At 53.8% G+C, this 20,101-nt stretch overlaps 9 protein-coding genes across 9 annotated transcripts; 5 read left to right on the top strand and 4 right to left on the bottom strand.

Annotated features, from left to right (window-relative positions):
* Window positions 1–658: 658 nt before the first annotated feature.
* Window positions 659–2,263, top strand: AYO20_10330 (hypothetical protein; the record flags this gene model as incomplete). Its single annotated transcript, XM_022648588.1, has 1 exon — window positions 659–2,263. The coding sequence occupies one exon, from the start codon at window positions 659–661 to the stop codon at window positions 2,261–2,263; it is 1,605 nt and encodes a 534-aa protein (XP_022495466.1).
* A 161-nt stretch (window positions 2,264–2,424) lies between these two features.
* AYO20_10329 (hypothetical protein) lies at window positions 2,425–4,215 on the bottom strand (the record flags this gene model as incomplete). The annotated part of the gene is made up of 1 exon (XM_022648587.1): window positions 2,425–4,215. The coding sequence occupies one exon, from the start codon at window positions 4,213–4,215 to the stop codon at window positions 2,425–2,427; it is 1,791 nt and encodes a 596-aa protein (XP_022495465.1).
* A 941-nt stretch (window positions 4,216–5,156) lies between these two features.
* On the top strand, window positions 5,157–6,043 carry AYO20_10328 (hypothetical protein; the record flags this gene model as incomplete). The annotated part of the gene is made up of 2 exons (XM_022648586.1): window positions 5,157–5,401; window positions 5,464–6,043. The coding sequence occupies 2 exons, from the start codon at window positions 5,157–5,159 to the stop codon at window positions 6,041–6,043; spliced, it is 825 nt and encodes a 274-aa protein (XP_022495464.1).
* Window positions 6,044–6,088: 45 nt separating this feature from the next.
* Window positions 6,089–6,717, bottom strand: AYO20_10327 (nuclear cap-binding protein subunit 2; the record flags this gene model as incomplete). Its single annotated transcript, XM_022648585.1, has 3 exons — window positions 6,089–6,455; window positions 6,510–6,610; window positions 6,667–6,717. The coding sequence occupies 3 exons, from the start codon at window positions 6,715–6,717 to the stop codon at window positions 6,089–6,091; spliced, it is 519 nt and encodes a 172-aa protein (XP_022495463.1).
* A 1,570-nt stretch (window positions 6,718–8,287) lies between these two features.
* Window positions 8,288–11,221, top strand: AYO20_10326 (hypothetical protein; the record flags this gene model as incomplete). Its single annotated transcript, XM_022648584.1, has 3 exons — window positions 8,288–8,617; window positions 8,669–10,819; window positions 10,880–11,221. 3 exons carry the CDS (start codon window positions 8,288–8,290, stop codon window positions 11,219–11,221), a joined length of 2,823 nt encoding a protein of 940 aa, XP_022495462.1.
* A 480-nt stretch (window positions 11,222–11,701) lies between these two features.
* AYO20_10325 (hypothetical protein) lies at window positions 11,702–14,134 on the top strand (the record flags this gene model as incomplete). The annotated part of the gene is made up of 3 exons (XM_022648583.1): window positions 11,702–12,959; window positions 13,012–13,321; window positions 13,375–14,134. 3 exons carry the CDS (start codon window positions 11,702–11,704, stop codon window positions 14,132–14,134), a joined length of 2,328 nt encoding a protein of 775 aa, XP_022495461.1.
* A 722-nt stretch (window positions 14,135–14,856) lies between these two features.
* On the bottom strand, window positions 14,857–17,436 carry AYO20_10324 (hypothetical protein; the record flags this gene model as incomplete). Its single annotated transcript, XM_022648582.1, has 1 exon — window positions 14,857–17,436. The coding sequence occupies one exon, from the start codon at window positions 17,434–17,436 to the stop codon at window positions 14,857–14,859; it is 2,580 nt and encodes an 859-aa protein (XP_022495460.1).
* A 271-nt stretch (window positions 17,437–17,707) lies between these two features.
* On the top strand, window positions 17,708–19,216 carry AYO20_10323 (hypothetical protein; the record flags this gene model as incomplete). Its single annotated transcript, XM_022648581.1, has 1 exon — window positions 17,708–19,216. The coding sequence occupies one exon, from the start codon at window positions 17,708–17,710 to the stop codon at window positions 19,214–19,216; it is 1,509 nt and encodes a 502-aa protein (XP_022495459.1).
* A 137-nt stretch (window positions 19,217–19,353) lies between these two features.
* AYO20_10322 (hypothetical protein) lies at window positions 19,354–19,761 on the bottom strand (the record flags this gene model as incomplete). The annotated part of the gene is made up of 1 exon (XM_022648580.1): window positions 19,354–19,761. The coding sequence occupies one exon, from the start codon at window positions 19,759–19,761 to the stop codon at window positions 19,354–19,356; it is 408 nt and encodes a 135-aa protein (XP_022495458.1).
* Between the last annotated feature and the right edge of the window lie 340 nt (window positions 19,762–20,101).

Genomic DNA, 20,101 nt, shown 5'->3' with positions numbered 1-20,101 from the left:
TTTTGTACTCGGTGCGATGGTGTCTCGGCCTGCCAAGCCTTCCGTGGGATCGCTCACGTGATCACGGGAAGCGCCAAGAGCGCACGCCCTATTCCTACTTATCGCATGCTGGGAGCTATCTTACCGAAGACTCCCCCAACACTGTGGATAATTCCTGTGGTACACCTCCTGTAGCTGCCATCTATCAGTTGGCTCGCAACCTATATTCTTATATCTACCGGTGGCCTCTCCTGGAGCCCTAACATAGCTATACTATAGTCGTTAGATCTACAATCTAGATATATATAACAAGTAGTCGTAATCTATCGATCACCAGAGTTTTATTAAATTATTCCTATAATTGAGGTGTTGGCGTTGTGTTGAAGATAGCGGGTTTTGCCCTAGTTTTGTGCTTTGTCACGTTTTTTTTCGTCGGGACCCTGCCCGGTTTAGAAGGCGCATGCATAACTTCTTTATTTCGTAGTCTCCCTCACAACCATTCATAGTGTTCGAACTACTGGTTCCAACGACATTCTCTTTACGCGGATTCGAAATCAACTCTCTAAAGTGCTCCACGACAAACAAAGACCCACTCATCGCTGGGAAATGGGTTGAGCCCTCGGACATCCATCCATCCCTCCTAATCTCACACAAAACGTGAGGCAGCTTCGCCGGTGAGATGTCTGAAACTACGCGTGCAAACCCCCTCTACATAGACTGGTCTCTGTACCTCGTCACAGATTCGACACCCGCCATCCTGGGAGACAAGGATATCCTGCATATCGTCGATGAAGCATGCCAGGGTGGCGTGGGCGTGGTGCAGTATCGTGAGAAACATGCCGATACCGGCGTCATGGTCGATTTGGCCTCCAAACTCCACGCCATCACGCAGAAACACGGAGTTCCCCTCTTGATCAATGACCGTGTCGACGTGTGCATGGCCGTCGGCGCCGAAGGCGTCCACATAGGTCAGGATGACATGGACGTTACTCGCGCCAGACAGCTCCTCGGACCAGGGGCCATCATAGGGGTCACAGCCTCGTCGCCGGCAGAGGCTGACAAGGCCATCGAGGACGGTGCAGACTATCTGGGAATTGGCACTACGTTCGCCACGCCCACAAAGACGGACACAAAGCACATTATCGGAACGCGGGGCCTCCAGGAGATTCTGGCCACCTGCGACACCGGTACCGCAAAGTCCGTCCCCTGTGTGGCTATTGGCAGTATCAACGCCACGAATGTTCAGCGCGTGCTGCATCAGTCCGCCTTTGACACAAACCGCCTGAGCGGGATCGCCGTGGTCAGTGCCATCATGGCGTCGACCGACCCCAAAACATCCGCAAGCACACTTCTCGACTTGATCAAATCGGCGCCTGAAAAGTTCTACGCGGCTGTTCCTCCACACATACCTGTGACCACCGATGTCAACACGCTCATCGCCCAAGTTCCTAAAATCATCCGGGCACATTTCTCGTCTGGCGTCATCTGCCACAACATGACCAACACGGTGGTGCAGAATTTCGTCGCCAACGTCTGTCTCTGCACGGGCGCCTCGCCAATCATGTCGGAGCACGAGGGCGAAGCCGCAGATCTAGCTAAACTCGGCGGCGCGCTTGTCGTCAATATTGGAACCATCACGCCAGACAAGTTGGAGGCATGGGTTGCAGGCATAAAGGCGTACAACGCTGTCGGGGCACCGATCCTGCTCGACCCGGTTGGCGGTGGTGCGACAGCTGTGCGCCGTGCTGCGATCCAGCGCCTCCTCACAGCAGGCTTCTTCAGCGTCATCAAGGGCAATGAGGGCGAGATCGCTGCTGTGGCGGGCACATCCACAACGCAGCAACGAGGCGTGGACTCTGGACCCTCAACCTCGAGCCCCGAGCAGAAAGCCCAACTGGTCAAGAGCCTGGCGCGGCGCGAGCGCTGCATCGTCCTCATGACGGGCAAAACCGACTACCTGTCCGACGGGACACGCACGCTCGCCATCCACAACGGCACATCCTGGCTGAGCAAGGTCACCGGGTCGGGATGCGCCCTCGGCGCCGTCATCGCCAGCTACCTGGCCGTGCACCCGGACGACAAGTTCCTCGCCACCCTCGCTGGGATCCTGCATTTCGAACTCGCCGCCGAAGACGTTGCCAGCTTTTCCTACGGGCCCGGCTCGTTTGTGCGCTTGTTTCTGGATTCGCTTTATAGCCGGGGAGAAAAGATGGTCGGTGAAGAGGACAGTGAGGCCCAGGCCGAGAAGTTCGCTTCATTCGTCAAAGTGGAAATGATTTTATGAAAGCACGAAGGGAAAGGTAGTAGAAAAATGGGCCTGCGAATGAGGGAGAAAACGAACAGATAGAAGCATGAACTATCGTAATCATTGTGCATCGCCATTTTATTCTTGGTTTCTTTCCCTCTGTGGCGTACATTGGCCAGAGATATCCTCAATGCTAATTTCTACTCGTCTAGACAGCTACACCAGCCTTCGGCACAAGGTCGAATGTCTTGCTCAATATCTAATCTCAACCACCATCCACTTCCCTCCCCCCAGACAGCACCGCCATCACCGCCGGAGATTGGCCTTTCCTCAACACCTCTCAACGCAGTGGCGATCATAAAATCCTGGTCGTATGCCACGAGTTCGATCTGTACGTCTTCAACCCGCTTGCCGCGGAGCAGGGTGGTCATGCCCCTTTCGGCTTGCTGCGGAGGTGTCCATTTTGCGGTTTCCACAGGGGAGGGATGGTGTCCTGCACCAGGGCCGTTGGGTGAGGAGGTTGCTGGGAGGGGTGGATCGAGAAGAGATGGTGTGCTCGGGGAGTCCGGGAAGGGAGAGAGGTAGTCGTGGGAACGATTGCGAGCGTGAGCATGGGGGTGGACCATTGTGGTGGCAGGTATTGAGAGCTTTTTGGGTTTGCCCTCGATCGGGGAGGCAAAGGATGGTCTTCTCTGCGCATACATGTCGGCAGCAGGGATCGAGGATGTCCGACGGTGTGTGCCGGGTGATGAACCCGGGGTTATGAGAAAACTCTCGACAGATTCGCGCTTTGAGTGCGTGTCAGTGGTTGCAGCACCATCGCTACCACGCTGAATGGACGTGTCGACCGGAGGTACAGAAGAGAAGTGCCCCTGGAATTTCCTGTGCGCGTAGATGTCGGCGGATGCAGGAAGGGGCATGCCTTGTGACTCTATGATGGCGTGTGTGTTGCTGCTGTTCTTGGGCTGGTGATTCGATGCCGCGGATTGATGCAAGTCGGGCTTGGGCAGCATTGGGGCAGGGGGAGCATGAACGTCGAGGAACTCGAGCTCTCTCAACCAGCTAGCGAGTAATCCCTCACCTACCATCTTGATATATGCCTCCTTTAGACTCCAATACGCGTAGAACCGGCGCAACTTCATGTTAATGATCTTGGCCTCGTGCTTCGAGAAGGGGTTGTTTGTCCCGCCGCCGGGCCCGTCTGTGGGCGAGGAAGCAGCTGACGAAGAGCTTGAATCACTCGCCCATTCGCCTTCCTCACGCTCTTTGATTGGGACGTGGATTGGCATCTGACGCATGTGGCGTCTCTCGCGGTCAGAGAACATCTCCGCGAAAATTTCGATCCACTCGTCGAATTTGGACTGTGTGGTGAGATCCTTCGGAGTGCGTTTGTCTTCGTTTGTGCAGGCTATATCCACTCCAACGCGGACAAGATCAGGATGGTCAAAAGCTTTGCACGTCGGGTGACTGGCCAGGTCTATTTGCGCAAATGAATCTAGAACTGTGGGAGAAGGCGGCCCGGGATTCGGCACGACGGATGAAGGAAGCTGGGGGGTAGGCGTGGAGCAGCCGATGATGACGACCAGGCCGGCTTGATGAGAGACATTGAATTCGAGGCCTCTTATCAAGCTGGATTCTCCGTCGGCTGGGTCACTGTCGTCGTAGATGTCAGTGGTGGACCAGTTCTCGGGCGGTTCCCAATAAGGACGTCGATGAGGAGCGGGTGTTCGTGATATCTGAACCTCGGACCAGGGAATCTTTGCACGGCGGTGGATGAACGTGTATTTCAGAAGGGCGCTTGCAAGAGACATGAAGCGATCTGCGGGGCGAATGAACCGTGTTATTGCTTCTTCATCGGAACGCCTCAAGGTCGAGAGCAGGGGAAGGGAGTGGAGCGATTTAGGGTTGTGTGGTTGGGGCACATAGGGCCGGGTATCAATGTACCAACGGTTGATGGTGGTGGTGAAGTTGGCAGGACAATGAGGCGACATAGTGCAAGACTGCTCGTACTTTCATACGTTCGGTGATATCAAGCCGGCGTTGATTCGAGTAGTGGAACAGTGACCGATAAGGGCGACGTGAGTCAATTCTGTAGGCTGCGGAATCCAGCGCCTCCTCTTACAACCACACGAGTATGAAACAGCGTATGCTCAAGAATACCCTACCGGCGACAGGATCTCCATTCGCCGAAGAAGAGTCGCGCGACATCCAGTCAATGACCGAAAAGTGCTCGAGCTTGCAATGGCCTGCTGGGGCTGCCGCTAGACTGCGAGAAGATGGCAGAGTTGTGAAGGTCTATCAAGAGCTGGTTAGTGGGATTATGGAGTCTATAGTCTAGATGATAGAAGAGAGAGATAAAAGAGATGTCGGATAGTATTCAGGAGACAAGGTCTTAATTTAGCAATAGGCCGAACGGGTGATCAACGGCGTCGAGGGTTCAGAGGGTGGCAGGGTGGCCAGATCAGAGGGTTCCACAAGGCTGATGGGTTTCGCTGTCTCGAGGGGCCTGATGGTGCCAGATGGAGATGGGATGAGCGTCTTATTGGATGGAAAGGCATCAAGGGTCGATAGAAGGATTATCCCGGCTGCTGATGGTTGTTCAGGTTTCGTAAGGGGAAGAAAAGTCGATGAGGTCGGCGAACGACGAAGATGGCCAATCAAAAATGGCGCAGGCAATCAAAGCCACCACAGCCACTCGCAGCCCCCGCAGTCGCCGCAGGGCGGAATGAATCATTGTCGTATTGAATTTTTTTCCAAGACGAGCAACGTGACTAACCACGAGCCACGGCGAGAAGACCATCCTTTTATTCGCTGCGACTATCAGCCAGCCGTCTATTCCACCGGTCTCCTATCTAACACGTCGTCTATTGAGATTACCTGCTATCCCCTCCCTCCCATCTTCGACACACGCTCCTTCGTACATGAGGTGTCAATGACAATCACCGTCGGCGTGTTGGCCCTGCAAGGCGCCTTCTTGGAACATCTGATACTGCTGCAGAGAGCCGCCGATTACTTGCGCCGCGAGGGCACTGCAGCCTCTTTCGAGTTTACAGAGGTCAGAAACGCAAGAGATTTGGCTCGTTGTGATGCTTTAATCATTCCTGGCGGCGAAAGTACAACCATCTCCTTCGTCGCCGCCCAGTCGGGATTGCTGGAACCACTGAGAGAATTCGTCAAGTAGGATAGCACCCTTATCTCCTCAACATTCTGACGTGTTGACTGACCTGTGCCTCTTCCAGAGTCCACCGCAAACCAACGTGGGGAACTTGCGCCGGGTTGATTCTGCTCGCGGAGGCGGCTAATGCTACTAAGAAAGGCGGGCAGGAGTTGATAGGGGGACTCGACGTGCGGGTGAATCGAAACCATTTTGGACGACAGGTAGAGAGCTTCCAGGCAGACCTTGACTTGCCCTTCTTGCATGGCGATGGCGCAATTGAGAAGACGCCCTTCCCTGGCGTCTTTATTCGCGCCCCCGTGGTGGAAAAGATTCTTCCCAACGTGCAGGGCATCCAGACGAGCGAACAACAACTTGCTGAGACAGTCGTTGCCCCACACAAGTCTGCCAGAGACGAGCATGCCCGACAGGCCATGAGCTCTCACGTCGATATCATGGGAAAATTGCCCGGTCGCTTGAAGAAAGCAACCGGCATGGGCCCGGAAGTGCACGCTGGTGAGGAAGTGGGGGATATCATTGCCGTCAAGCAAGGTAACGTCTTCGGAACCAGCTTTCATCCTGAATTGACCTCGGATATTCGGATCCATGTTTGGTGGTTAAGGCAGGTTATGGATGCAGTCGGCACGGCGAACGGAGTTTCATGATCCCAGCACTTTGGATAGAGTTCCTGCACATTTTGAACAAGAGCATCATCTGCCGCCACCATATTCTTCTTCCTCTTTTTTCCTCTCTGCGTCAATCGCTCGGCCATAGCCTCCTCTCCCAGGGTCGAACTCGTCTCGGTATTCGTCCCTGACCTGGCCGCCGGATTTGCCGCGGCCGTACTGTCTGCCCTCTTGGAATCCAGCATCAAGGTCAGTTCTGATGACGCGTTCATCGAGTTTGGTGCCGCCAATATATTTCATACAATCCAGTGCCTCTTGATGTGTGTAGTATTCCACAAAGCAAAAGCCACACGGCGTCTTTTGGAAACGGTCCAAACCCATGATGAGACGTTTGATTTCGCCGCATTTGGAGAAGAGCTCGTGAATCTGTTCCTCGGTGGTGTAAAATGACCTGCGCACAATTTAGTCTCGATTCTCAGTGCGAGGTGTCACATAGCAGACGAACAGGTTTCCCACGTAGAGAGTGGTTGCATCCTTCAGCAGGTCATCTTGCTCTGTTTGCCTGTCATCATCTTCAGGCTGGTCTCGACCATACTTGCGCTTCTTCTTCAAAGTGCGTCAGCTCAGATCTTGCGTTGTTCGGTATATTAGAAGAGACCAACCCTTGCGGAGTAGTAGGTACTTGGCCTGTCTAACCTCTCGACCGTGGACATATTATTTGGCGCTTCTGGAGCAGTAATGAGAGATTGAATGATGGAGAAATGAGGCCAAGTTGCGCCGCGTCTTCTTCTCCTCGCGCGATCGCACTGCCTAATTAGGCTTAGACCACCACAGAGTTCTATCCAATCACACGGAGAATCTTTTCCGCCGCTTTTATCCAGTTTACCACACTTCTTTCGTGGCCTTCTACTACTCAATACCCAAGCCACTTCTCCGTTGATCACAAGACCAACGGCGAGTAGTATATTTTGGGACAGTGGTGCTATCGGTCATTGGCAGACGAGTCCAACAAAGGTGACGTCAGGGCCATGACGAGCTACTCAGAAATACTCTGTTGACGATGAGATTGCCACATTCATTCCGAAGACATCAGCTACCCGCTCGACATGTGGTGTTCAAGCAAAAGAATTCGCCCAGGGCACTGTTGTTTCTGTTGAGGTCCGGGGTGCGTGCAACTACTCGGCATGGAGACTGATGCGCTAGTCAGAAAAAATTACACATCCATAGCACCAGAAGTCTCCTTAAGGAAGTGGTCCTTGTGGAAACGGAAGGAAAACAACCACTTTACGTCTATTTGATGAGCCATTGCCCGGGTATCACTCATATGGACTCGGTGCTGGCACGGGTTCCCCTGAAAATATACCTGAGAACTTCGCGTGGCGGAAAAATCTGATGAGAGATATTGCACGGTATATTGAGTCTTCACGAGAGGACAACATTCGGACCATCAGACTCGCGGATACCACTGGACTGCCGCTTTCTAGTGCCTTCACTAGCCGACTCGCGAATGCTTACAATGGATAGACAGGTACGTGATTGTTCATGGATACAGAGCTAGAAACGTGGCCGAAACGAGCATCGGTGAAGGCCACGCTCAGGTCGTCGACACTGTCTATTTCAGGATGTGGTTTCCAGGTATTCAACACCTTATGGTTTCCCGATATCATCTTTGTATGGGTCTCGTTTGCCTTACAAAGAACCCCCAGCCTGTGGTGCAGGAAAGTGTGCACCCCTTCACGGCTGATGAATGCTGTTTCCTGTCCAGTTCTGCCTTGTCCAACACTCAAAACACGATATCATCCATTGACCATCCAATTCCACCGGTTCCTAACCACCATGGGATATTGGGCACATGTGAACGTCATGGCGAATCTGAAAGGATTGGGCTAAGTGTCGTCTTCGTTACAAGGAGCATTAGACCAGAACATCCCAGGTGCATTTACTTTCTGTCAGGGTCTTTCTGATACCACGGCGAGACCGGCGATAGAGGTGAGGAAGGGAATGAAGTCGAGGGAAGAGAGAAATATCGAGAGGGCCGAAGAAAGGGGGTTTTCTATATGCTAAAAGCGGCGGCGCGTCTCGCTCGCGACCATACCAGAAATGGTAGGGCAGCGCGTAAACCGCAGGTAGATTTCCCAGCACCGCCTTAACGAGGAAAATGTTCACCAACTGACATATGCGAGACTGCACCTTTGTAACGCTTCGTGTGACACAGATTGTAGAAATTCTGCTACTGCAATGTGCGCCTGTCCTTGCTATTGTTTCTCGCCTTAAAGAGCCACAATGCCCAAAGTCATTGGGTACACACCCCCGTTCCTGGCGCGACCTTCGCCTGGATCAAAGATCTTTACAGACCCCGAACCTCAGTCGCCCGCCTCTCCGTCCAAACGCACCTCTTATCTCGGTGCGCTTCCTTCGACACAATACCAAGGGCCCAGGAGATTGGTCGCTAGCAGGGGGACGGATATCTTTGCGGTCGTGGGAAACAAAATCAGATGGGCAGATCTGAGCGCAGTTCGAGACGAATGGGAGGACAACACCCAGTCTGGCACCAGTCGCTTTGGTCTGTCTCGCTCTGATGCCACAGAGTCTACCCGTGACAGTGTTTACAGAGTATGTGGAATCGCTGGGTCTTACAGAGAGATAATGTTGACATAAATGTAGACGTTGGCTGTTCCTGTCTATTATCAGATTCGCCAGATTTCAATCTCGCCCTCTGGCCTTTTCCTGGCCATCTGCACAGAACATACCGTCCACATCGCAGTGCTTCCAGATCCATCACGACTGAAGGAGCATGACCGCTCACCATTGAAAGTAAAAACATATCAGCTTGGTCCGACTGTCCATGTCATCCCAGAATCTCCCCTTGCGTCTGTGTTATGGCATCCTTTGGCCTACGCCACTGCTTCTACCGACTGTCTCGTCACTGTGACAGCTGAAGCAGCTGTTCGAGTATGGGAATTTGACAAGGCAAACAGCTGGTCCCTCGACCGTCCCAAACTGGCTATCGATCTACGGAAACTGGCCGATGGGGTATCATGCGACCAAGACTTTGAGCCGTCTGGTTTCGGCAAAACTCGCGGGTTCTCTGTCGACGATTTCGACATGGAGGTTTCTGCGGCGTGTTTTGGTGGTCGAGGGAAAGAGGATGAAGATGCTTGGGCTAGCATGACTCTTTGGGTTGCAATGAGGAATGGGGATTTGTACGCTCTATGCCCATTACTGCCGTCGAGGTGGAAACCGACATCAACAACTATTCCATCGATGACCACGACTGCTGTGTCGCGCATGGCATCAATCAACGACGACGAGACAGACATGGACGAAAGACGAGCCGCCGACCAGCAATATGAGTGGGTCCAAGAAATCGACAACGAGGAGCCTCAAGTCCATAAATCAACAGACAGCCTGGGCGAGTTTGAGGTGCGGTTCAGGCCGCAAAACCCAAGTGCCATTCCACGTCTCCAGGGGCCCTTCACGATCGTCTCCGAAGAGGATGCTTCCGAGATTGAGGTGTCTGATATCCATGTGTTTCCTGCGAAGCTCGATGAAAACGATTTATTTGATGGCGAAGACGACGACGAAATCGACGAGAATCTCGTCCAGCCTATACCGTTCACAACTATCTGTGTTGCCACCCCTGAGAACCAAGTTTGGCTTGCCATCGATCTTGACGGCATAACAGGACAGTGGCTGCCCAAGAAAGGGAAAAGTGCATTCGGCGTGCCTTCATCTGACGCTACACCCTTGACACTAGCCGATGTTGTTATGCTTGACGGATCGGGGGTGAACCCTGCTGCTAATTGGCCAGTATTCACTCCGGATATCGTCTCCACTTATTCCATCTTTGTGACCACTCTGACACGTGTCTACTCATTGTCATTGAATGACTGGGTTACTCAGCTGGGTGTCGAACTCTCTGGGACACAGCCTGTCGATCCTGGCATGCGGACCAGGCTGGAGACCCGATGTCAGAATCGAGTCTGTGTAATCGACAAGTTGATTGAAGCACGGGAGCAGTCGGAGGCTCTGTCGGCTCCGACTATCATTGACGACACATCACTGGGATACTTGCTCTTGACTGCGAGCTCGACCGCCGCGTACGGAGTAGTTTTCGACCAGATTCCGACAGGCATCTCAACTGTTGGTCCCTCCATTACCGACTTCACTATGTCTTCTACGCATGTGGATTCTCAACTTGCGAATCTGCCAGTGTCGCCTGTCGAAACGGTTCCCACACGAGAGCCGTACTGTCCTCCCAAAATCTTCTACTTCAACCAGCATAGCCCGATCGATTCGATGCGCCAACGCCTGCCGCCACATCTCAAGAAAGCCATCTCCGAACGGCCTATGCGTTTGAGCCCGGCTATGTTAGAAATTATGACCTTCACGCATCGCACGGTTGGCGGGCAGTCTGCTCAACTAGAGAATGCAGCCGCAGAGCTCTTCAGGCGATGTGAGCGCCTAAGAATCGAACTTGCTAGCCAGGTCAAGCAGATGACTGAACTCGCCCAGCAGTTGCAGCGCCTTACCGCCACTACTGAGGAGGATGAAAACGGCCAGGTCAAGGAGAAGAAGTCACCCGAGACCCGGATCAGCGAGGCACGGGAGAGGCAGAGCAACCTGGTGGCGAGGTATGAGGCTTTGAGAAGGAAGGTGGGACGTGTTGGATCGGCGAATAGAGAGCTGAGCTCCAAGGAACTGGCCTGGATGCATGAGGTTGAGAGTCTGGGGCAGAATGTTGGCATTGTGGGTAGAGAGGGTGAGCAAGAGAGTGGCGGAGGAGAGACCAATCTCGAAAAGCGATTTGCGATGGTATGTATCTCGATCTTGCTCTCCTTTGTTCCGGAAACACGACTGACATGTGGACTACAGGTCAAACAACTCACTCAATCCCTTGTTGAAGAAGCTCACAGTATCGAAAAACAGCAGCAACCGCACCCAGCCTCGCCCAAAGGTCCTCCAGCCCTAGAAGCATCTGTCTCCTCAATCTCGGCATCATCCATCACGCCGTCCATGTCAGCCTCACAAATCACTCTCACGTCCCGGTCCAGTGGAGCGGCTGCATCTCCCAGAAGTTCCAATTTCAGCGGACTGGGCGTCTCCAGTCGACTGCAAAAAGAACGCATCGCGGATATCATGGCGACGGTGGAGAGGGAAGGTGCCGTGATCGAGGCGGCCATGAAAAGACTCGAGAGACTAAAGATGGAGTATTAGGAGTACTTGTGGACGGACCTTGAATCGGGGGAGCATGTCGATGGTGCCCGAAGAGTCTGCCGCAAGGCAACCATAATGTACAAGAACCGGGGGGAGGCGGGCAGCTGAAGGGGATCATCAGTGGAAATCCAGGCGACAAATGCTACCTGACACCTCGTTTACTGCGAAGTGCATTAGCACAAGCCATGGCTAGACCAAGAGTTGAATAGCCACCACTGAGCTGTATCTTGGTGCTTCACTTAGTACCGTGGGCGCAGCCAATGGAAGCCCCGATACAAACTCCAGCCCCTGCGCCCGGTGTTGATGAGAGGCAGATTTCAATGAGGCTGTGAGCCTGGCCTTCTTCTCTTCCTGGGGCCTCAACCTTTGATCTAGTCGTGATGCTTAAGTTCTCTTGTACTGTCCATCGGAAACTCTATGACGTCCTGATCAATTGACCTTGGGATCACATCTCACGAGTCGCAGGTTGATGTTGCGGTCATGGCCGAGATTGGCCTGGTGGCCTCATTGTTGGGCATCTCAACTTTCGCTATTCAGTTGACTACGGTCCTCTACAATTTTGGCTCGACTGCTTCATCGGCCAGAGAACAGACGGACTATGTCGCTCGCCATGTCACGCTCTACTCGGACGTTCTCGAAATACTCGCTCAGCGGATCGACGACGACGAACCAATCCACTCCCGCCAGGCTCTTGACCTAGTCAATGACATCTACGGCCATTCTCGTGACCTGTTCGACAAGATCCGAGATCTCCTGCCAGACCGGGCCGACAAGGTCAGTTTCGTGGACAAGATCAAGTGGAATTTCAAGAAGACCAAGGTCGATCTCCTGGTCTCCGAGATCCAGTACCTGAAGAGCACCGTCAATCTCCTAGTGAGCGTCCTGTATGCCGGCCGGACCATACGGAGGCACAAGCGCAAGAAGAAATCCAAAAAGGCCGCGCAGGACGCAATGGCCCAGTTCGCAAGGGCGCAGACTGCCATTGTGGAACAGGTCAACGCAGCCGCCGTAAAGGAAGATTGCCAGGCCAAGGCTGAACAAGACGATCAAACAGCAGATGACGAGATAACTGGCACAAATGGCAATGACAATGACAATGGCAACGGCGGTCGCGTCTCTACGGCTCTGGTCAAGCATTCACCGCATGTACCGCCGTTAATCAACACCACCGCCATGGTCCAATTCAGGCAGCTGGTGGGTCAAGCGAGCGATGTTTCCGAGGAGCGAAGCCTCGTGATGGCCAACTCGGTCGACTTGTTGAGAGATTTGCTTGACCAATGGACCACCCTGGAGGACGGCACCGCCGCCACAGATGGAGACGAGTCCTCCACACCACGAGCAGCAGACGAACAGGCGTCCAGCGAAGCCAATACCACGGCCGCAAGCCCGAATCCGTCCGAAGAAGGGTTATATGACGTCTGGAGAAATTACTACCTGCAGTCGCAAAAAAGAGTGGAAGAGCTCGAGGCTGAGCTATCGAAGATGAAGACATCGCAAACTACTACTTCCCCCGCTGTCCACACCTCTCCTACCGACCCCTTCAGTGGGGGCAATCCAGCGACAGCGGAGGCGGTTGCGGATGCAGCTCGCAAACATTTTCTTCCATCAAGGTCGAGTAGTGAGAAGGAAGCAGGGAAGAAAACGCCCGACGGCCGAACGCTAGGACAAAGAGCTCTCGCGGCTGCGGAGGCCTTTGGGATAAAACCACGGAAAACGGCCTCGGGACGGCAAGGTACAGGTCAGTCGAGACGGTCTTCCAGGATGTCTAGCAAGCTTCCGAAGGATTCGAGGCGGAGAGATGACCGTCCGCGAGAACCACGCGTCGTGGGAACGACAGACTCACGCAACAGCCTTTCAAGCCGAGAGGATATGTTCGCCACGAAGGCCGCTGATGATTCTCGCTACACCAAGCGACCCAAGGTGGTTCGGGAAGACGGTCTCACTGATTCTTGGGGGGATCCCTTGGGACCCTCCACTCCGAGATATCGAAGCCCAGGTGATCGGGACTATTACCGGGAGCGTTCTCGAAGTCGGGATCGGGATACAAGCCCTGGAATTCGTGACCGTCACCGGGAGCGTTCTCAAAGTCGGGATCGGGATGTAAGCCCTGGAGATCGTGACTATTACCGGGAGCGTTCTCGAAGTCGTGACAGGGATTCAAGCCTGGGGACTGACGACGGCTTTTTGGACTACGGCAACAACTTCAACTACTACAACTACGACAACTACGGCAGCGGCTCCTATGTGCCTCCCCTTGGGGGCTACACCCTTCCTATGGCTTATGACTACCAACGACATTATGGGAATTATCCCGGTGTCGGCGGCATCAATGATCGCCCCACAGTCCAACCGAACATCATCTTCCGAGAGAGAGTGCGTGATGATGATATCAGACGCCCCGAGGACTCTCGTCTTGATAAAGGGCGTAACAATGAATCTATACGCAAGGAGGACCCCGGGTACCGTGATGATGATTACATGTACGACCCCTGGTACCGTGGTGATAATTACCTACCCCTTCGGGACTCTCGTCCTATTATCGACCGCGCCTCGACGGATACTAGGACTTCTCCCGTCCGTGAGAGAGTGCGTGACGATGCATCCGTTCGCTCTGAGGACCCTCATCTCGGTATCCACCGCTCCTTCACAGACGGGCCAAATATCACCCGCCGTGAGAGAGGCCGTGACGATGTGTCTGTTCGCTCCGAGAGTCCTCTTGTCGGTGGAGCCTCCGCCGCCGCCGCCGCCGCTGCAGTCAACCCCGTGGGCGGCAGAAGGCGCAAGGAGGAACGTGCTCCTTACGTCGATCGGGACAAGTTGTTCGCGAACCTACCACTCCGAACGCACAGAGAGAAATTGGGCCCACACCCTCGTGCCAACGACTTATTTGGGCGCCAATTCTATCCGACGTGAGTGGCCCGAGTCAACGGGCTCCTCTGTTTCTTGTTCGGCTTGAGGGAGGGGGAGAGGGACGTCCTTGTCCTCCTCGCTGCTGCTACTATCACTATCAGTAACCCAGCACACGACGGTTGATGAGGACCGTGTCACCTTTGTCACCAAGACCCTCCATTCAGTCAACCAGTCGCCCGTCAAGAAATGAGACGTGATGCATACACGACCTTTCTCAGAACTCGACTACTCCTGTCTAAGCCCAGGTGCCCAGGTACCCAGACGCAAAGCCGTGGATATACATGTACACACCTGTACATACCTCCCCGTCCCTACCAGGAAAGACATGTGCCGGTCTACCAAATGCATCCCACATCACGTCGGTTCGCGTAGCTGACACGAGTTTTACAGAAATCAAGTCGACTCCAGCTGGGAGTGGATGCTACAGGACAACGTCGACAGTTCCAGAAAATACCAAAGAGTCTTGGAATAGTGAAATATATGTATATATATCATGGATGCTATATGCTCTCTGCCATGCAGAAACTATACGCTCCTCCGTGTGTCACGTCACGTCTTGGACTTTGCCGGGACCAAAAACCTCTCAATATCAATTTTATCATGGTCAGCTCATCATCATTATAATAACAACAACATAACTTCTTGTCTTTCCACCTCCTTTTTTCCGTTCTCAGTGGCTCGGCTCGAGGGGAACATGTCTAATCCTTGGCTGCTCCTCTGGTATCTCAAAACCTCAATGTCCTCTCCTCCCCTTTCCTGCTTCGACAGTCATACTCGATCCATCTCGCAACACCACTGCCCCTATTGACGCCACCTTGGCCTCTGCGCAGCGAGAATTCGTCCACCAGCCTTCCCGCGTTCATCACGTGGCATCCCTCGTAGCTGATCGCAAAGGCTGGCATTTCGGCGTCGCAGAGCACCAGCGCCGTGGGCAGCGGGTAGAGGGATAATGACGCGCAGTGATCCCAGAGCTGGGGACGGATCGACAAGGGGAATGGGGAGAGGTGCGACTGGTCCAGGATGGTTTTGATCAGTTTCCTTGCCGCTTGGATGGAAGGGGGACTTGATGGGGTCGGGCCTGACGAAGGGACGTGGGAGGTTGCACTCTGGACGGCTTTGTCGAGATTCCTCCTCGGATTGTCCAGAACCATCTCTTCCATATCCGACTGCGAAGTCTCTTGGCTTTGGTCCTGGACATTAGCGGTGGCTGCTGCCGCTGCTGCTGCCGCTGCTTCGTCGCCCTCGTCATCTCCATCGAGCTTCGGGAAAGTGATGGCAGTGCGTCGGAACCGGCTTGTGATGTCGTCACGGAACATCACAATCTCTTCCAACGGCCCAAACAGACTCAATCTCGCTGGGTTGGTCGCCCATATACTCTCTCCTCTTTGCGCGTCTTTCTCTTTGGATGCACCATGGATCTCGGCATTGGCGGTAGTGAAGGCTCGTCGAACTCTGCTGGTGAACACCTCTGGGACCCCCTGTCTCGGGAGCATGCAACTGGCTCCCGCCGAGAACGAACTCACCCATGGATCGTTGTCCCCCGGCACAAAAATGAAAGTCGTATTTGCCACCAATAAAGGAAACTCTGCCAGGATCGAAGCCAGGGCGTCAAAATGCTCCTTATATTCGATACTACCACCGCCCTTGCTGGATCCTGACATGCTTGCCGCCGAGACGAAGTTGCCCATCATGACGATGGAGAAGGGCAGGTCACTTATATGTCCGGAGCTGGAGGTGCTGTACGATGAAAGAATGGCGCGAATTGCTTCTAGTGTTCGAGGACTGTCAAGGTTACATTCCCCTAACAGGGCAATTTGGCGACGGGGCGGCTCGGTTTCGATCTGGTCATCATCCGGGACATTGAGAGTCTGGAAGGTAGTGGGTGGCCGGAAGACACGTCGTTGCAGCCGACGCATCTGGTTCCCCAGCGCTTTCTCGCTCCCTACCCCGAGAAAGTCGACCCAGCCAAATCCTGCGCTCATGCTCGCATGTGTGTTACCTCCCGAGTCGGCGGAAATACCTAGTGATATAGCTCGTCGTTCAGCTGGCGGCCCGGCCAATGTATGGGCAACAAAAACACCTTTGATCTGTCCACCTACACCCGCGGCCGAACCCAGATTTGAATTGTGAGAGCCGTCTTCTTCGTAAGTTCCTTCCACAAGAATTATCATGCCAGGACAGAACCACACGCCGTCTTCAGGCACCGGCCGTGCTATTGAGAGGTCGAGGACCACACTTCCGGAGAGGTCTGTCAGGGAGAGATCCCCCGCAGGAGAATGTACCAGCAGGCCGAGCAGAAGGTGGGCAGTACCTGATCGACCAAGCAGGTTTGCTATTGGCGTAATCTTGTAAGCTTGTTGTATCGTTGTCATGCCACTTGCTGAGTGCATCAGTCTGGGCGGTCGTGTGGTGGTCGCAAATGAGGGAGTCTGGAATGATTCGTTCCGCATTAGGCGCTGGTGGACGAGATGGTAATGATTTCTGAACATCGATATCTTGTGTTGTATCGGAGGGAGTAGGCTGGTTGTCCCGTTGATGGGCTCCAGGCTTTTTGATGAAGTCGAATACATCAGTCGTGGCTGGTCGAACGCCGAAACAACTTTCAGGTATGACCGAACATCCAACTGAGATTGTTCTTCTTCGTCCACTCGGTCTCGTGAATCCCCATCTTCCACGTTGAGCGCTGAGATTCCTAAGTTGGACTGGCTGATATCTATATTCACATCTTGTCTACCGGCGGTGTATGAGTGTGTTCGGGACAGATTAGGGCTCGGTACTGAACTGTTATTCCGGGAGAGTTTGCCAGTGTCCAGACGCCCGCCTGACATGCACGGTTCTAGAGTCTTCAAGATGTTGGACAGCTTTTTCTCGGGCCCATCCTCGACGAGGAGGCCACCTCCGCACTTTTTCCATGCTTTAGCTATCTCGTCCAATACACGTTCTGCAAGGCCTTCTTCTCGCCAACCGCTGCCACAGAATTTACCAATGAATGTAGAGAGCAAGCCGAGACCTGAGGAGGTCAGGGTGAGGTTGTGTTTTTTCGTGAGGGTCCTGAAAGCGACAGGTCTGAGAGTTTGAGGGGGAAGAAGGATCGGTAAGACTGTCGGAGCAGCACTGTGTGTAGTTATGCTAGTGTTCAATTGCGCTGCAAAGGGCTTTGCAACTTCTGTCGGTCGGCTCTTGATGGGGTATGCCGGTGTACCGAAACCCGGCGATGAGGAGAGTAATTGTTCTTCAGTCCGCAGGTTAGACCCGGCTTTGTATGTTCGCCTGGGTAGCCCAGGAGTCGAAATGGGCTCCTCCATGACTGAATTGATTGAGGAGGGTGTACAGCACTTGGGATAAGGTGAAAGGAGGAGAAAAGTTGAGCCTCGACGCGTAAACAAATCACTTTACGCGCGTCCCGCGTCGGGGACAAGGATGTGACGTGACCTTTTTTACACACGACCAACACTGTCACGGCTCTTCACTTTCTCCTTCAACTCTCCACCATATTCCATCTACCCTTCCCTACCGCTCATCTCATCTTACCATCGCGATTTTTGTCCCTCCACAACTTTGCATTCATCGCGCGTCATGGCTGCGACTACTGACGAAACTGCCCAGTCCAACCCGGAGCCGACCCAGCAAGAGCAGTTAGCGGATCTTATCGCAAAGGCGACCGCCGAATATGCGGTCAAACACTACCCAGAGGCGGCAGAGCTGTATTCACAGGCGACAGAGCTGCAAGCCGAGCTCAATGGAGAGATGGCGCTCGAGAATGCCGACCTGTTATACTCGTACGGAAAATGCTTGTTCTATCTGGCGCAGCAAACAAGCTCGGTCTTGGGCGGCACCGCGGCTTCAGCGCAATTATCCTCGAGCAAACCGCGAAAATCTGGAAAGAAGAGAAAAGCAAACGGCGCAGGAAAAGCAGCGGTTTCTACAAACGGAGGCGAGGCTGGCGAAAGCTCCAAGTTGATGGATGCGATCCCAGAGGAGCCAGTGTCCAATGTCGCTGATGTCGTCCCCAAGGAGGACGTGCAGCCTCAGGAGACCGCCTCAGACAAGCCATACTTTCAGATTTCGGGTGACGCCGAAGGTTGGGATGACTCGGATGAGGAGGAAGCAGACCAGGAAGAGGAGGGTGAAGAAGATGAAGAGGAGGACGATGACTTCGCCACGGCCTACGAGCTTTTGGATCTGGCGCGCATCCTGTATCTCAAGAAGCTGGATCAGAGTCAGGAACACGCACTCGAAGACTCCGAGAAAGGCAAATATGTTGCATCGATAGACCTTACGCCAGAGGTCAAGTCACTGAAGACCCGCGTGGCAGACATTTATGATCTGCAATCAGAAGTGTCTCTGGAAGGAGAGAAATACTCGAATGCCGTCACAGATCTCAAGGCGTGTCTTGCCCTGAGGGAGGAGCTTGAACCTCCAGAGTCGAGTATTCTAGCCGAATGTCACTACAAGCTCAGTCTGGCTCTCGAGTTCAGTTCTCAGACACAACAGCAGGACGAGCAGGGAAACCCAACCGGTGACTTGCAAGTTGATTGGGATATCAGGAACGAAGCTATCGCCCAGCAAGAGAAGGCGATTGAAAGTTGTAAATTGCGTGTCCACAAAGAAACAGCTGCGTTGGACAAGCTCGAAGCAGGTCCGCAAAAAGATAAGGCTATGGCTCAGATTGAGGACGTTCAAGATATGATTGCAGAAATGGAAGTGCGACTGGCAGAGCTCCGCAAGCCACCCGTTAGCGTCAAAGCGGAGTCGGAAATTCAGATGAAAGAACAAATCTCCGGTGTGCTGGGCAGTCTGTTGGGAAGCGGCGTATCCGAAGAGGAGAAGAAACAGAAACTGGCTCAAGTGGCGGAGACCGCGACTGATGTGTCAGGGTTGGTCAAGCGGAAGAAGCCAAAAAACACACAAGCCAATGGAGGAGACAGTGGCTTGGGATCCTCTGCGTCGACTCCAGCTGCATTGCCGCTAGCTGCGGAAGGATCAAACCTGGGCAAACGAAAGGTGGGATTCGTGGACGATGTGGAGGGCGGTGAGGGTGGGAAAAAAGCGAAGGTAGAGGATGCCGAAGACTCTGGACACTGATGGAATTGAAGGAACATTGGGTTCTGATGTTGAGATGGGCGCTGCTGTTGCTGTTGGCAGCGGAAACACGACGGCCACAAGTTGGTTCCTCCTCCAATGACCCTCAACATCTCAATACCCTGGTTCCCGTTTGCCAATCACTTCTGATGTACAATAGCCATAGCCTCGACCTCATACAACCATTCCGGCGTAGCCAGTGCCGCAACACCCACCAGCGTGCTCGGCGGGCGGTGACCACCCAAGAACTTGGAATAAGCCTCGGACCGCGACGTGTCGGTGGGATCCAGGTTGACCACGAACTGGGTCATCTTGACGATGTCGGCGGGCGTAGCACCCACGGCCGCTAAACATCTGCCCAGGTTTGCCAGCGCGGTCTCGACCTGTGCGATGAAGGACGGGGGTGTGGTTTTGGTCTCGGGATCAACGCCGACCTGGCCCGCGATTGTAACCAAAGTGCTTGTGGCCGAGAGAGGCGTGAGTTGAACGTGGGAATATGTCGGGCGTGGAGGGGGGACATCAGGCGGGTTGATCAATCGGATAGACATGTTGGGTGGGCTGGTGATGGCTTGAGACTGAGGACAGCGGCGAAGCTTCAAAGGGTGGTTCGGCCTGGAGGCGATGAGTGACCTTTGAAGGTATATAGTGGCTGAGATGGCGGTTGCGGTGCCTTGTTGGTATATGAACAGGTTATGTAAGCCCTTATCGGGTTACCCCGCGGGCTCGCGGATTTCTCCGTTCTCGCTTTCACTGCCAATTGTGGATTGACCGGCTAGTATGCCAAGTCGGATTAACTAATCATCCGAGATTGTTTGGCTGCGGGAACGTGGCTCCCTAAACGCGGGGTTTTCTTCGCATCTCCGTTTTTCGCTTTTGGTCTACGACTAG

The sequence above is a fragment of the Fonsecaea nubica genome (assembly GCF_001646965.1).
Source record: "Fonsecaea nubica strain CBS 269.64 chromosome Unknown Scaff108, whole genome shotgun sequence".
Lineage (NCBI taxonomy): Eukaryota > Fungi > Ascomycota > Eurotiomycetes > Chaetothyriales > Herpotrichiellaceae > Fonsecaea > Fonsecaea nubica.
The sequence above is the reverse complement of the archived record's forward strand: the minus strand, read 5'-3'. Positions and strand labels throughout refer to the sequence as shown.